The 16,270-nt window shown below is 45.7% G+C and overlaps 1 protein-coding gene across 4 annotated transcripts in view; it reads right to left on the bottom strand.

Moving 5' to 3' along the window:
- Positions 1–16,270, bottom strand: part of APLP2 (amyloid beta precursor like protein 2) — an 86,685-nt gene that overhangs the window by 4,597 nt on the left and 65,818 nt on the right. The window contains exons 7-14 of one of the 4 annotated variants that reach the window (XM_047070854.1): positions 15,044–15,211; positions 11,912–12,042; positions 10,468–10,542; positions 9,100–9,258; positions 7,903–8,031; positions 5,185–5,284; positions 3,500–3,652; positions 1,888–1,923 (exon numbers count right to left, since the gene is read on the bottom strand). In XM_047070854.1, coding sequence (XP_046926810.1) covers positions 1,888–1,923; positions 3,500–3,652; positions 5,185–5,284; positions 7,903–8,031; positions 9,100–9,258; positions 10,468–10,542; positions 11,912–12,042; positions 15,044–15,211 — 951 coding nt within the window. The remainder of the gene's footprint in view (positions 1–1,887; positions 1,924–3,499; positions 3,653–5,184; positions 5,285–7,902; positions 8,032–9,099; positions 9,259–10,467; positions 10,543–11,911; positions 12,043–15,043; positions 15,212–16,270) is intronic. The other 3 variants (XM_047070855.1, XM_047070856.1, XM_047070858.1) reach the window with 3 other exon arrangements.

Here is a 16,270-nt window from a genome sequence, read left to right as displayed (position 1 = left end):
AGTAACAGCTGCTGCAGGTGTGGAATGTGCGGGCTAGCTAATGCGTTCACCCATCAGAAGGCAGCCCAAAATAACACTGGTTTTTCCTAAAGTTTTCACCTTAAAGAGCAATTTCCCAACTTGATTCTAGGGTAAGTTAAATCAGGCCTGGATTTTATAGTCTCAAAATGCCACTGAAACAGCAATAGTGCACTTCGACTGAGAAAGAAGAATCTAGAAAGGTGCTGTCTCAGCAAGGTTGTGGATGAACAAGCCTAGTAAATTCTAACCCTTCCATCACTTTCTCTCTCCTCCTCCAGATTTTAAAGGTCAGAGGGCAGAATCCTACATGAGAAATAACACGGCACTGAACCAACTAATTTAAAGTCCTATGACCAGTCTAGACTGTTCCGATATTCCTTTGGTGGTGAAACTCACGTGTTCTCTTAAACACTGACCCAAACCACCTTGCTTTTATAAAAGGCATAATCAAGCGATGTTAAGAAAACAAAAGTTAATGTTTAAATTATTCCAACTAACAACAACTGAAGTATGTGGGTGAAAGCCAGGTAAGCTTCCAGGAAATTCATCTTTATCTGTAAATACCTAGGATGCATGGTTCAGAGTCACCTCCAAGAAGAGGCATATCCAGGTAGAATAAAACCAAGCATTTAACACAGAAGTGATCTTTACAAGATTGAAATTGCACTCTTCTGAGAAAAAGCCGTGGCACAAACCACAACATCAAATTCTTAGAGAACACCGTGTGGTGCATCCACAGCTGGTCAAAGTCAGCAGGCTCATAAAACACACACTGAGAACATGAAGCATATGCACTTATTCACAATGACCCTGGGACTGTGGACCACCCAACAAGCTGGGGAAATGCAGCGGCCTTTTATGTGACAGAAACTGCATAGGCTCTGAAGACAAAGCAGCTGGGTTTGAGTTCGGATTCCTCCATTTCTTACAGTCAGGACTCTGAGCGAATCATGCAGTCTGAGGCTTCTCCAACCGCCTAATCTGTCAGAGAGAGCTAAAGCCCCGGCCAGTAGGTGTGCTCAGTGCATGAAGTGAGGCCACATACGCGAGGCACTCGGCGTGGTGCTTACACAGTCCCAGCCTGTTCTGAAGCTTGGACACTCACTACCACACAGCCAGAGTCCACTTGTCACAACCCGTTCCATCCATCAGCTTCTAAGTGTTTGAGTAATGCTAAAGTCAAGACGGAGACTAGTGGCGACAGACAGGTGGGCACAGACACAGGGCTGGGTACAGCTGAAAGGAAAGGGCAAGATGTAGTGGAGCAGTGGGGGGGATGGGCGGGGGGAAGAGGTAAAAGGAACCGACTCTCCACCTGCCCCTAAATTAAGCATATTTTCAAATATACTAGCAATTCCACCCAACCTGTTTAAGTTGAATATACATTTAAAAATCTATCCAGATGAGGGGCGCCTGGGTGGTTCAGTCAGTTAAGTGTCTGACTCGTGGTTTCAGCTCAGGTCAAGATCTCTTGGTTTGTGAGATGGGCGCAAAGCCTGCTTCATTCAATTCTCGCTCTCTGCCCCTCCCCCACTCACGCTCTCTTGCTCTCTCAAAATAAATGAACTTAAAAAAAAAAAAAATCTACCCAGAAGAAATGTCTCATAAAAATATCTGTTTTGATTACTCTGTATTCTCTGGATATCCAGAAGGAAAGTTTAAGATGGGCACCTTGTAACCAGTACCACTGACACCAGATTCTAAGTGCTGGACCCAAGGCCACTCTGGCTCCCCTCACAGCCACATCTGGAGAAATGAGGTGGAAAAATCTCAGGTGATGGTATGAAACAGAAAATGAGCCTCCCGACACATGGGGGAAGTGCAAAGGAATGGAGGTCTTAAAGGGAACATCTTTGACAGACCAACCTTTTTTCATTGGATGGTACAACTCCGGCTGAGTGTCTAGCAGAAAGGAAAACAATAAAAAAAAAAAAAAAAAAAAAAAAAAAAACAGCACAAAAAAGGAGATTAAGAAAGAAAATGGCTTCTTTCAAAATTGCTATCTTAGAATTTCTCTATAACGTAAATAAAAAGTATTCTTCCTTAAAAACACACCTGACACATCCCATAAACAAACCAGCAGTTAAGAGCTACAACATATGACTGGAAGATAGGAGAGAAAGAAGTAGGTCTGTCTTGGGGGGAAATTTGGGGAGATTCCCAAATTATTTAGCTTAGCCCACAAAGTTATTTTTCTTAGAAAATAACAAAAATACAGTCAGTATCGATTGTGGTTTTCTAACAAGGAGACAAGGTCCTAGTTCGGATCTGTCCGAGACGCCCTCACCCCCAGATGGGATACGTAAGCACGTCCACCCTACAAGCCCATGCAGGTATGGGATTTGTAAGTGCAGGTTTTAGGAACAAAGTGGGATCTCTTTACTTCTCTGGCTCCTTTCTCACATTCCGTTTTACTATCGCAGGGTCAACCATACGAGTTGGTACCTTTGGGGTAACTTGTTCAGAAGGCATTCTGTTTAAGTCTGAAGGCTGAGTTGGATGTACCCCATCCTCCCCATTCAGTACCTTCTTCAGGCCTCTGCCCCAGCACTGCTACATCTGGTCTGAGGTAGGAGACAGTACCCAGGACTGCAGGACCACATCAGCTTGGGTTCAAATCCTTACTCTCCACCCACAGGCTACGTGAGCCTGGACAGACACTTAACCTCTTTAAATCTTGGAATCCCCAAATGAGGACACTCACAGTACCTACCTAAGAGGGCTATTTTGAGGATTAAATGAGAGCATCCGTGCACAGCGCTTAGCTAAAGCTGGCATATGATAAGGGCTCTATAGCTGTGGCCACTATTTTTATCACCACCACCATCAGCAGCAATAGCAGCAGACAAATAAATAGAAACTGATTCCACAGCCTGGTCTCAGGGCACCGAGCTGAGCAGCTTGTTTATTTCTGGTGCAGACCCACAGCTTTTAAAGATCCTTTTAAACATCAAGACCCAGCAAAGGAATAGAAGAAAGCGTGCCAGACGGAGCCAGAGGGACATGGCTTCTTATCACCCCCAACACCAGAGGTATCACCTTGAAAAGTCACCTCTGTCGTCTCTCCACTGCCTGCTCCCCAGCTTGTTATGAAAAGCTAATGACCTAATATAACGTGAAAGTGCTCTTTAAGCAGCAGAGTGACTTCCACATGCAAGGTGTCATACACTCTGAAGGCAGCTGACAGGACCAGAAAAAAAAAGAGGATTTCAGCAAACCATCTCTCTAAAGTGGGAGAAATGTTACTAACCTCATGGTGATACTGAAGCCAAGGATCTGAAGGCACGCAGCATGGTGCCTGCACACAGTAGGTGCTCAATGAATCCAGTCTCCATCTCCCTGCCCAACTGTCACCAGGAAAATAGCCCCCCTAACACAACCCAGGTTCAAAATTCTACCTTCAACTTTCCAACCGCAGGCCACCGGCCCATCCCCACCCCCAGCGCCGCTGAGAAGCTGCGCTGTCAATCATACACACCTTCGTTCTCAGGTAAGGACGGGAAGGGATGGAAGGGGTGGAATGGTGGGATCTCATCACTCTCCTCGGAGCTCACCCGGACGTCCACGGGGGTTTCTGAGATAGAGGCCGTGAACTGGTCCATGTCTGCACGCTGTTCTTGAAGCAGCTCATCTGACAAAGAGAGGCATGGCAGGGAACCGGCATTCAGAGGGACCACCAGTGTGAACAAGGCTAACTCATGGCATTACAGAACTTGGGATCTACTGAGGGGAGCATGTCGCCAGCTCGCAGTGGACAACTCCCTCCTGTCTCCACCCCCGATCCTGTAGCACCGCGGAACCCCAGCGCCCCAGAACTCCTCTTCTTTACCAACTCACTCTGGTTCAGTGGTTTCATCCAACGGCACAGTTTTAAATGCCATCCATAGGCCACGATCTGAAAATCTGTACCTCATATCTACTGCCCGACCTCCAGCTCACTGAACAGCCCCCTTTACACCCCCACTTAATGTCCAACTTCTATTTTATCATGTATAAAGAGAACGCTTTTCCTTAGTCAAGTGTGGCATCACCATCCACTCAGCTGCTGACAATGGAAGGCTGGGCATTACCCTCAATGTCTTCCTGTCCCTCACCTCCGGCATCCAACCCAGCAGCACACCGTTTGCCCTTCGTCTGCAACGTGCCCGAAAGCCCCCACATCTGTTTATGTCCTCCATTACCATCTTAGTGCCCACGATCAGCATTTGTCGCCTGGATTTTTACAATTGCTTCCTGGCAGGTTTCTAATTTTAATAGCACATAGCAGCCAAGTAATTTTTTCTTTAGTTCATGTTCTTTTTTAAAGCGTAATTCAGATCTGGTCACTCCCTAGTTTAAAGCTCTCTAACAGCTTTCCATTTATCCTAGAATAAAACCCAGACTCCTTGATTTTGCTAAAATCTCTGAACAAATTGGTCTCTGCCAACTTCTTTGGCCCCATTTCTCCCTCACTATGTTCTAGTCACACTGATCTACTCAAATGTGTCCACACTTGACTTAAACTTCAGGCCTCTGCAGTAGTCATTTCCTCTGCTAACAATGTTTTTCCCCTTGTGGTCTTTGTGTGGATGGCTCCTTCTTGTCATGTGGGTCCCAGCTGACTGCGCCCAAGACAAACCCCTTGACCACCCAGCCACTCTCCGCCATTCCACCCTATTTGATGCCCCCACATGGCACTCCTTTTCTTGTTCTCCTGTCTGTCTCATACTATAACATGACCTCCAGGATATACGGTCTACACCATTTTCCCTCTGTGACACACAGTAGACACAATAAATATTTGCCAAATAAACAAAAAAAAAAAAAAAAATGAAGACCAGAAGAGAGAGAGGAAGTGAGAATGTGTGTAAAATAGGTGCCTTGAAATGCATCAGCAATTAAGGGGGAAAGGGCAACAGGAAACTCCCCGGTCCCTTGCAATTTCACACCCTCAATTTTTCTTCCGGTAACAGAGTAAAGGTTAAGAAACTCAAGGCTCTGTGGCTCACCGCCAGTACATCTGTCCCCAGGTTACTCCTTGACCTTGCTTGCCACATAAGCCCCAGTGAATTCCAGACCTAAACCCTGGAGTGCTAATGCCTAGCTTCCTGGCCCTTGTACCGCTGCCACCCTTGAGCCTTGGCCAAAGTCCCTCACAGACCTCAGTACAAACGCAGCACCCACCGATTTCCTCTTGGATTTCTTGGGCTACATAAGGTACTTTGTAGAGCAGTGAGAGGCTTTGGTTCCTTCTCTCTTCAATCACATGGAGATGTGTCATCACCTGGAAGTATAGTATGGTGGAGAGACCTCGTTACCAACAGAGCCAGGCCAGGACAAAGCTTGCAGACAGGACACATGCACACACTTCCGCAAAGATCAGCGAGAAAGTATATTCTCTGCAGAGTCCAGCAAAGCAGCCAGGCAGAGGAAATCCATTAATCCCCATCCTTATTTACTGACCACTGAAGTCTAACAGTCCCCCCTTATCTGTGGGTGGTACATTCCAAGACCTCCAATGGACGCCTGAAACTGCAGACCGTACTGAGCTCCCTGTATACTGGGGTTTTTTTCCCTGTATGACAGCTCAACTTATAAATTAGGCATAGGTAAGAGATTAACAATAACATAATAAAGTGGAACAATTATAATAAAGGTTATTTAATGGGGTCTCTGTTTCTCAAAATACCTTCTTATGCTGTATTCACCCTTCTTCTTGTGATAATGTGAGATGATAAAATGCCCACGTGAAGCAAGATGAGTGACGTAGCACTGAGACATAAAGGTAGGCTACTACAGACCTCCTGATGATACATCAGGAGGATCATTCACTTCCGGGCCACGGCGGACCGCAGAGAGCAAAGCCTCCGATCATGGGGGACTGCTGTATAGGAGTATGTGCAGACTGCGTGTAATACCCCTTGGCAATCTGAGAATTTATCCAGAGAGTGTTCTGAGTTAAAAACAAAATTTGAAACCTTTCACTAGGCAGTTATTCATTTGATTTTTATATGAGGCACTTACTAACTGTACTAATTGAGCTTAAAAGAAACCTAATTTTTTATTTTTTTAACGTTTATTCATTTTAGGGGTGCCTGGGTGGCTCAGCCGGTTGACTGTCTGACTTCGGCTCAGGTCATGATCTCGCAGCTCGTGAGTTCAAGCCCCGCATCAGGCTGTGCTGACGGCTCAGAGCCTGGAGACTGCTTCGGATTCTGTGTCCCTCTCTCTCTCTCTCTAAAATGAATAAACGTTAAAATTTCTTTATAAAAAAAAAAATTTTTAATGTTTATTTACTATTGAGAGACAGATGCTCAACCGACTGAGCCACCCAGGTGCCCCAAAAGAACCTAATTTGTACAATGCGGGATACTCGGTAAGGTTTTGCTGAGTGAAAGAGGGAAAGAGTCCATTTTTACCACCAGTCAGATTAGACGGGGTAAAAAAAGGAATGAAATCACTGGCTAAAAGCAGACTGGCACGGAGAGGGGGCCATTCACGGATTTTGCTTAGTGAAGTAATTGCTTGAAATGATTATCATGGTGAATAACAGAACTAGTTCATTCATATTTAACTAGATTAGTTATTCCTTTAAAACTTTACATTGAGGTATAAATAAACCTGACTTTAAGGAGTGATAAAGACTTATCTACCATCCCTGTTCCACGGTTCACTACCTTTTTTGAATGCAACAATTCCGGATTGTTCATACTTTTTAAAAAGGAAAAAAAAGCCATCAAAACTGGTCATGTACTTGTGAAGGTTTTGGGGTGGAAATGAAAGGTGATGTGGGCTAACGTCCACCCCAAGGCCACAGTGAGGCATGTCAGGACGGGTATGCCTGTCTGGTTACACTGGCACTTACCATGCTCGTCCTAAAGAGGGTGCTCTAAGCCAATGGATTAATTATGTGGGCTTGAAGCCATATAACATGGCCAAATGAAAAAAAATTAAACGGAAAGATGCTTTTATTGTAGATTGATGTCTCTCTGACCTTTAAAAGCAGGGATGAAAGTAATTTAATTTTATATTTGCCATTCTTTCAATCAAGTAAATTGACGGGAAAGCACCAGAGCAATAAGTGCCTGAGAGAAAAAATGCAAATGGAAACTGAAAATGCACCACCCACAGTCTTGGCGTGTGTGGACATTGTCATATTTCAGATGAATTAAGGAGCCATTTGACTGAGGACGGTTCCTATGCCCACAGGAGAACAAGAACCACAGGGGGGCAGGGTACTGGACATCAGTGCCCTCACGGTGAGCTGTTGAGCTCACATGAGGGGTAAGAACACCACCACACTCACATCCCAGACCAAATGCGCACATTACAATAGGCTGAACATATTCAGCACTTCCCAGAGTGTAGATAACACAACAGGGAACATGCAGAAGTTCATGTAATTCAGCAGCCAAGCTTCACTGGAACTAAGGGCTTAGAGCACAGAGCAAATATCACACAGGACAGCTGGGGTTTCCCCCCGAGGTCTGCAAGGGAGAGAGTTCCACTTCCTGGGCCATCTGGTGTGGCACTATGATCTTGCTGGCACACAACTCATTCCCTAGTTGTTAATTTAATACACTGATCAAGGTCTCTCCTTTCCTTCTAGTCTCACTATATAAAAATGGCTGTTTTTCTGTAAAATACTACATGATAGTCTAGTTTTTCCCACTAAACTTTCAGAAACTCTTTAAGGAGAAAGGACTTAATAGAACAAAGTATGGAAAAGAGATCTTAGAAACTGTATTTTTGCAAAAACCACCTCTTCTAATCTAATAATGTCTTCGGAAACCATTTATCACTTTCCAAGCACAGCTATCAGTGTTGCCCAACCAACCGTCGAAGCGGCTTCTCCCCGCTAGAGACACTCTCCTGCGGCAATTTCAACTGTGTCTAGTGTACCTGGGATTTCATCTGGGCTGCCTTCTCTGGGTCAACAGCCAACACATGCTGGTAGTGACGGATGGTATGCAGACGGTCTTTGTTCTCAGCACGGACGTAACGCCGCAAGGCCTGGAGAACGCGATGAGGCTGCAAGAGAGAACAGCAGTTTGAATATCCAGGCACTACAGAACTGAAAACAGGCAGGAAAGGCTTAAAAAACTCACCTAAGAATGTAAAAGCCAGCCGGGCACCAAGAAGGAAAGCTGTGCTTTTTAAAGCTTTTAAGCTTCTCAAGTAAGAAGAAACTACCTTTCTACACAATGTACCAAAAACTAAGTTCCAAAGTTATGTTGGCTCCTTAAGGAACAGTATTTTCCAGAATCTCTAGCCCTCTCAATCTGTCCTCTTTCCTAAGCTCAGTGTCCGACACCTTACATTGCAAGGTAGGCAGTCCCTGTGTCACCCAGAAAAGACTCTGCTTGCTCACCTAAGAAGGATACCAATACCATTCTTTCCAGTATTTCCATCCCCCAAAAGCAAGGTAGGTTAGAGCGAAGGGATAAAGAAGCATGAGACCACCAACACCAGGGGCTTTGATATAAGTCCCTTTGCCCTTTTCTTCATAATCTTATTACAACAGCGTGTTCAAAAGGCAAGTTTTTATTCTTTGAAAGTAAAGCTACTATAAGGGGCGCCTGGGTGGTTCAGTCGGTTAAGCGTCCGACTTTGGCTCAGGTCATGATCTCGTGGTTTGGGTTTGAGCCCCACGTCGGGCTCTGTGCTGACAGCTCAGAGCCTGGAGCCTGCTTCGGATTCTGTGTCTCCCTCTCTCTCTGCCCGTCCCCCACTCACAATCTGTCTTTCTCTCTCTCTCTCTCAAAAATAAACATTAAAAAAGCTACTATAAAAATTCAATAATTGAGTAACTACCAACCCATATCCTCAGATTATGCTTTTCCAGGGTAAGACACTTCCGTATCACTGGTGGCATATGCAAGCATAAAGTGTAATGCTAAGGTGACGTAAGAACATACTAGAAGATGACACCTTTTTCCCCCTCTTCTCTTCTTACCTGTCTTCCCTTGCCAGAACTCATCATAAAAATGTAATTTTTTTGCTGACCCGTGTCAGGTCATCATACATGTTCTACACATATGCTGCTTTAGAGGAGGTGACCTCGAGGATACCGTTCTCTGGGCTCTGCACACCACTCACCCGTGGTGGGTCGGACTGCAAGGCAGCCAGGTAATTCTCCAGAGCCATGCGGCGGCGGTCATTCAGCATAGCTTCCACCCGAGCCAGGTGGGTTTCCACCAGCTGCTGCTTCTCGCTGGCTGCTTCCTTCTCTAGGGCTTTAACCATAGCTTGGAAGTGCTAAACCAAGAAGGCAGGAACAACGTGAAATTCATGGTACCTGGAGGAAGTCTAAGCAGACAGTGATACCCCAGGACTATGCCTCCTCGCCTAGAGCCTGTGTAAGCCGGTAACAGGTCCAGAAGAGTTAAGCAAGGGTAAGATAGACGTAAATATACTGATTGTTGTCAGGAAAATTACTTCCTAATCTAATGAGAGCATGTTAAATCTGAGGGGCAGTGGACTTCTTAGCACTTTTGCTCCTGAAATCACTAGTGGGCAAGCCCCTATGCAGGGTTTCTCAACGTGCCCTGTGCAAGAAGGAATGCTGCCCTTTCCACATTGTGGCAAAGGCACCCCAGATCCGAATCCTGAGACACAGACCAACAGGAACTATATTTTGAAATATATCCCAGTAATGCGGTAGGTTATGCTGAGTCATTCACACTGATGTCCTGAAGGGCAAGTTGTCTGTGGAAAACCTGGCCAGGCTGAAAGGTAAAGTTTAAGGCTGTGGAACTAAATTTTAAATTTCCCTGCACAGGATGCATTGGCTGCATAGAAATTAACTCTTAGATTTTCTAGATGATTGCTAAGAAAGAAAAGGTGTTCCAACAGAGTGTTAACCTCCTGAGAAGATTTCAGTTCATCATAAACACAAACTGATTTAAATGCAATCAGCTTTATGAAACCCAAACCAGTCTTATAAATTGCAATCCCTGTTCCTAGCAACACACTGTTCTATTGGGGGGGGTGGGGGGTGGGGTGGGTGCTGCTGCTGATTCTAATGTTACATTCTTGCAAAGCCCGAGATGAACTGGCATCACTGTTTTATTGTCTGACTTTGACTTTTCAAGTCTGTAAATAAATAAATAAATAAATAAACAAACAAACAAACAAATAAAATTCAATACTGCTGAAAAACAAGTCACAGCCTAAGAATGAAGATGAATTGAGGATTTTTGCCAGGAGAGCAGAATTAACAAACACAGCCAGCTACGGTTTGCTTCCTGGCATGAATTAGGTACACTGGTTGGTCTGCTTTCCTTCTACCATTGGTGATCAATTCTAAAGAAAGCTAGTTGGGGGGTAGGGGTGGGGAGGGGGAAGGCAGTTAAAACTTCCTGTAAGATAAGCTCTCAACTAAGCGAAAGGTGTCAAACGGTAATTTCCTGGGAATGTGGCTCTGACTGGACTTCAGAGGTTATATCCCTGGAAAACACATCTTACCTGAATGAGAGTCTGCCTCTCTGCTTTCGGGAGGTTCTTGGCCTGAAGCTCAGCCTCTTCCCATTCTTTCTTTACCTAGAAGAAGGTCAAAGCCAGTATCACCAGAGAGTCATCTCTAAAACAATCCCCCCATTTTCTAACAATACCGCCAGGCCCTGAAATCTAATGTAGGAAACTGTGCAAAAGGAAATCACCTCATGTGATCCCTCACAAGCTCATGGCAGTTTTAGCTCCTTCACAGAACTACTGTCTCAGAAGGTCCTGCACTCCAACCATCAGCAAACAGAGCCTCAATTCCATGACCTCCCCATTCTATACTCCCGGGCAAGTTATTTATTTAAAAGTCTCTGTGCCTTGGGGCACCTGGGTGGCTCAGTCAGCTGGGCTTCCAACTTTGGCCCAGGTCATGATCTTGCTGGCCCCAAGTTCTAGCCCCACATCAGGCTCTGTGCTGCCAGCTCACAGCCTGGACCCTGTTTCAGATTCTGTGTCTCCCTTTCTCTCTCTGCTCCTCTCACACTCTGTCTCTCTCTCTCTCAAAAATAAACGTTAAAAAGATTTTTTTTTTAAAGTCTCTGTGCCTTAGTCTCCTCACACACATAAAAAAGGGGGTGGGGGGGCGCATTTAAATGCCTACTTCTCAGAACTGTTTGGATAAAATAGAGTCAACAAACATTTCCAAAAGTACAAGCCTGGCACATGGTAATGTATGAGATTTTAGGTGGTATTCAGACCTAAGAAATTCTTTTCAATTTTCTTTCAGTCTTTCTCAGTAACTAGGAGAAAGCTGCACTGTGGTGCTCATGTTGCTCTAACACTTGTAACTTTTTTAAGAAAGCATCCCGAGGGGTGCCTGGCTGGCTCAGTCAGTGGAGCGTGTGACTCTTGATCTCGAGGTTGTAAATTCAAGCCCCACACCGGGTGTAGAGGTTACTTAAAAATAAAATCTTAAAAAAAAAAGAAAGAAAAAAGAAAGCATCTCGAGACTCAGAGCCTTCAGCAGACAACAGTATCTAAGCTAGAATATACTAATACAGGTTTGCTTTCATCTAATATATTTTTACATTTAACCTAGTTCTAAATGGCAAATGATACTAGCTTTCTGTTTACAACAATGATATCAATTTTCCCTCCATAGAAGAAAAAAATTTTTTAAGCCAGTTAATAGCAAAGAAAAATAACAAGAACATAATGGTTACAGGAAGTACTCCGCAGTCTGAACCCAATAAGCACTCAGAGGCTAATTATATTATCATGGAGATGGAGGTGGGGCAGAGGGGAGGGGCTAGTCACACCCAGAAGGGAGACCTGCTTATACTCTCACACTTCACCTGTCCTAACACAGAGTGACAATCTAGGAGGGCGGTGACCCTTCTCTTCCACTATGAAAACCCTACTACCCAGTGCCGAACACCTGTAACAGAAGGGGAGTGCCAAGGTTTACCCTGTCCATTCGGTTGCGGTGCCGTATTTCCAGCTGCTCCTTAGCCTTCTGGAAGCGGGCATGTTCGTTATCGTCTGCAGAGGTCTCGAAATACACATCAACATCATTGGTTGGCAGAGGAGTTGGGGGAACTGGAACAAAACAAGAGGGGGTTCCCTTTGGGAGCCAGGCCCAACATTGAAAGTGCACTGTGCCCTAGGAAAGAAATCAAACCCAGGACCTGCAGAACAGACTAGTTTATCTCGCACCACGCTCATGGTACAAGGTGCTCCTGTCTGCCAAGACTCCACTTGGTTAGAGCGCACTGCTCCCCTTTCCTTCTGTGACATTCAGCCACCAGGCCAGTCCGTGCCCCCTTGGTGTCCTTGGCATCTACTTAAGGCTTCAGGGGAAGAAAAGGAAATCACTTCTACATCTTCCCTCAGTTCCTGAAATCTTAGATCCTAAAAACGAATTACTTATTGCTGTCACTGATCGCTTTTGGCCAGAGACAAGGGCAGACATCAGGCCTGCAAAGGCAACTTCCACAAAAGCTCCATTTTGAAAGAAACTTTAGTGCTGCATGCTCTTTGCATGTAGACTGGGTAGGCAAAGTCCAAACTGCTCTAGCTATAATTTTTTTAGTTTTCAATATGACTGAACAAGTCTTAGCCCTTCATATCAAGGATGAGGGACAACATTAAGTTGCTGTATTTGACAAGGATTCACCACAGAGTGTGAAGACACGCTGGGCTTGCTGGCCTTCCCAGGCCTTCACCCACTAGAGGGGAAACCCATTAGAATACCCTTTCCTCACTGCTCCTCAAGCGGAAGGTCTTACTGACCCCAGGCAAGTGGTTATCTGCACAGGGAGCTTAACCCCACAAAGGAAAGGTTTGAGAGGACAAGTTTACCTGCTCAACCCCTAAAGAAATCCCTATGAAAAACTCTTATTAGCCCAGTTCACTCCCAATTTCCCAAGCCAGGGAGGACGGATAGAAAACTTACTTGTACAATTTGCTGTATCATAATATTAGAGCTCATGGACAGCAAATACCAAACCCAACAAATTTCAGTTCAGAGAGAAAGAAGTTCACCTAATTTCCAGAACTGCATAACTGTAATACGACACTAAAACAACTAAGACAACTGTAGACCTGTCACTACAAATCAGCCAGCCACTCCAAAGTTCTTCCGTCAAGGCATTTTTACTTAGCTCTAAACCTAAAAGCTATAACTAAAATCTTGTCAAGAATATTTGGCTCTTACATAAGCTAAAGAGGATCACCACAGCCAATTTTCAGATTAACTAAATTAGAATATACAGCTTCACAAACCACATTCCCCGATACTCAAAAGTTCAGCTGAGAGAATTTCAAAGCACTGAAGTCCATCAGTGCCAATGAGCACGTTGCCATCAGCAATGCACATCTGCAGCTTAAAGGCTTGTGTGTTGGAGACAGTCTTTGGTTCGTATCACTGGGCTAGGTAAAGATTATACAAAACCCAAGCTGCCTCCACCCCCGGGAAGAAAAAGGTAAAGGCATTGCAGCCCAAGAGGTCTGGCTCTGAAGATGCGAGGGCACCCACCCTTCTGTCCCTATGAAAACTGGCTCACAAAACCAGCACATCCGCCCACCTCAGACCCCTTCAGAGGGGAGCACAAACTTGGCCGGTGGCACAGTGATACTTCTGGGCTCTCAGAACACTCAAGCCGGGGACCCCACAAGTACATGACACAATTTCTCTGTGGCAAGTCCTCCCAACTACACGCATCAGGAAACTACAATTTTGCAGACTGGAAAACCACTAACGCTCTGGAGAAGTGCCACCCCACAGCACCTTACGGCACTATCTATCTGACCCTTTACGGGAACAACTACCTCCCATATTCAGTGAGATCTTTAATGACCCCTGGTTCCTCAGGCTTCACCCCCAAATAATGTCTTGTTGCCCCTAATTTTAAGTAATTTTATAAAATAGGAAATACCACAATAATTTCTGTCTCCACATCTTTCCTGAATAAAAGTTTCTGCCATCAAAGTTCCCTCAGGACTCATTCTGTTTCCACATTTTCAATGATTTCTAATAAAAACAGTCTCTCCACAGAGCAGCAGCTGGAGTGGAGGTGCTAAAGCACACCATATAATATTAAGATTTAAAAATCTTTTGGGCAGGGGAGGAAAAAGGAACAGGGAGGTATTTGAATGAAAATCCACCAGAACCGACAGCCAAAAATCGTAAGAGCAAATACCAAGAACGACCAGCAATTCATTATTCTAACGAGTTCCAGAATCAAACCAAGAAATGAGTGTCCAGCCTGAGGATCTCCCAAACCCATGGGCTAGCACTGCAAGATAAGAGAAAGAGGGCCTTAGAAAGGAAGGGGGGTAACCACGGAGAAAAGCAAAGCTTCTCCTACCCATGTCTAAGTAAACCCAACTCAGCTGAACCACTGAATTTCCTCCGTGACCAAAGGACACACGAACTAAAATTCTTTCACTTCCTAAAGCTCTGCATGATCCAACATTGCCAAACTATCGGAAAAACAGTTACCACCACTCAGCTGCAGAACTCTCCCCACAGAACGCAGACAGCAAGAGATTTCAGGACTCCGGACTCCCAGGAGTATTCCTGGTGTCCCTCGTGTGAAGAGCAGTGTCCCCCTCAGCCAACATGCACCATGGGGGTGGGCGACAGGGTAGCTCAAGGACAAGAATGGGAGGAAAGAACGGAAACAAGAATGTGCAGAACTCATGGCTGATCTGCTAACCCCTGTGCCTTTCAACTAGACACAGCCAAGGGTAAGGCTGCTGTCCCAAGCAACACAGAAGCCCTCCAGGGGCCCACAGACACAAGGAAGGAAAAGAAAGAACAGACCCCTGGGCTCTCTGCTGTGCCAGGGAGGGGACACGCCGCCACCACCACCACCAGACCCACGGTGAGCACGGACGTACAAAACTGGGCTCACGACTGCCAACAGGAAAGCAGAGCCTAGGTCTAGAAAGCACAGAGATGAGGGGAAAACGACTGACAGCCAACACCTGAGTCGGCAAGGGAGCACGACACAGACGCGGTCACAGGGACGGCCGGGAGAGACAGAACGCCGGACAGGACAGAGCCGCTGCACGAAGCCAGCGTGCCGGGACTTACTCATCGCTTTACACACAGCCATACAATAATCCTCAGACTCAAAATTGTTCCTGTTGCCTCCGCAGCCGCCATATATAAAGCGCACGCACTTTCCCTTGGAGAGGTCGAAGTACCAACGAGGCATCACGGCCCGGCAGGGCCCCGTCATCGCCTCCTGGGAGCAGACAGCTGTGTGAAAACGGTCAGAGCGTCAGCGGGACAGAGGCAGCAGCTTTGATCACACTGCTACGGGTGGGAGGAGGACAGGACAGGCCAGGCCACATGCTCAACGACCCGCTGAATGTCAGCGGAGGCCAAGACTGAGCGGACCCCAAGCGCCCTGGTGGACCATCTCACCGACTCAAGCCCGGCCTTCCTGAGGACGTAGTCGTTTTTCTGTCCTGACTGTAGTAAAGACACTTAGGAACTGAAAACAGTGTTTTTCACACTGTCTTGAGTCTAGACTGACGGAGAGGAATTCTGTGTCTCACAGCTCTGTGAGCCTCCCACTTCTGAGATATTTGCCTGATTTGTTGATTGTCGTATCAAGGATCAAAGGAGACCAACGGGGGTGAAGAGGCTGTTTTACTGGTGATAACTATAGGAAATGCTACATAAGTGCCTGGATTGCACACATGTACATTTTCACTTTCTTCAGGATGACTCAGAAACTTCTAGACTGTCGGGGTGCCTGGGTGGCTCAGTTGTTTAAGCATCCAACTTCAGCTTAGGTCATGATCTCGCGGTCCGTGAGTTCGAGCCCCGCGTCGGGCTCTGTGTTGACAGCTCAGAGCCTGGAGCCTGCTTTGGATTGTGTGTCTCCCTCTCTCTCTGTCCCTCCCCCACTCATGCTTTGTCTCTCTCTCTCTCTCTCTCAAAAATAAATAAATGTTAAAAACAAACAAACAAACATCTAGACTGTTAAGTATTTCCCCTACAGGGAGTCCCAAATAATTCTTCAGATCTTAAATGGCATCAGATAGACACTCTCCAGGAGGCTGAATGTAAATGGCTCTAGATGGTCTTTTTTTTTTTTTTTTTGAAATGACAGGATGAAAAAACTGCTGGGCCTGATTCCTCACCAGTAGGTCATTAAAGGCCACCCTCCCAGTCACAGGCATCTTTCTGGTGGACCAACAGGGCAGCATACGGATGGGAACACACACTCAAGAAAAGAACCAAGGAAGTTAATTTCATTGTAGAAGGTCAGGGCTTTAGAAGTACTGAGGAGGGGGCTCCCCTTGGGGA

Source organism: Lynx rufus, unplaced genomic scaffold, assembly GCF_022079265.1.
Source record: "Lynx rufus isolate CCGP_SWC_20201006 ecotype Redwood Valley unplaced genomic scaffold, mLynRuf1.p SCAF_9, whole genome shotgun sequence".
NCBI lineage: Eukaryota > Metazoa > Chordata > Mammalia > Carnivora > Felidae > Lynx > Lynx rufus.
This window is presented reverse-complemented; position numbering and strand designations above follow the sequence as displayed.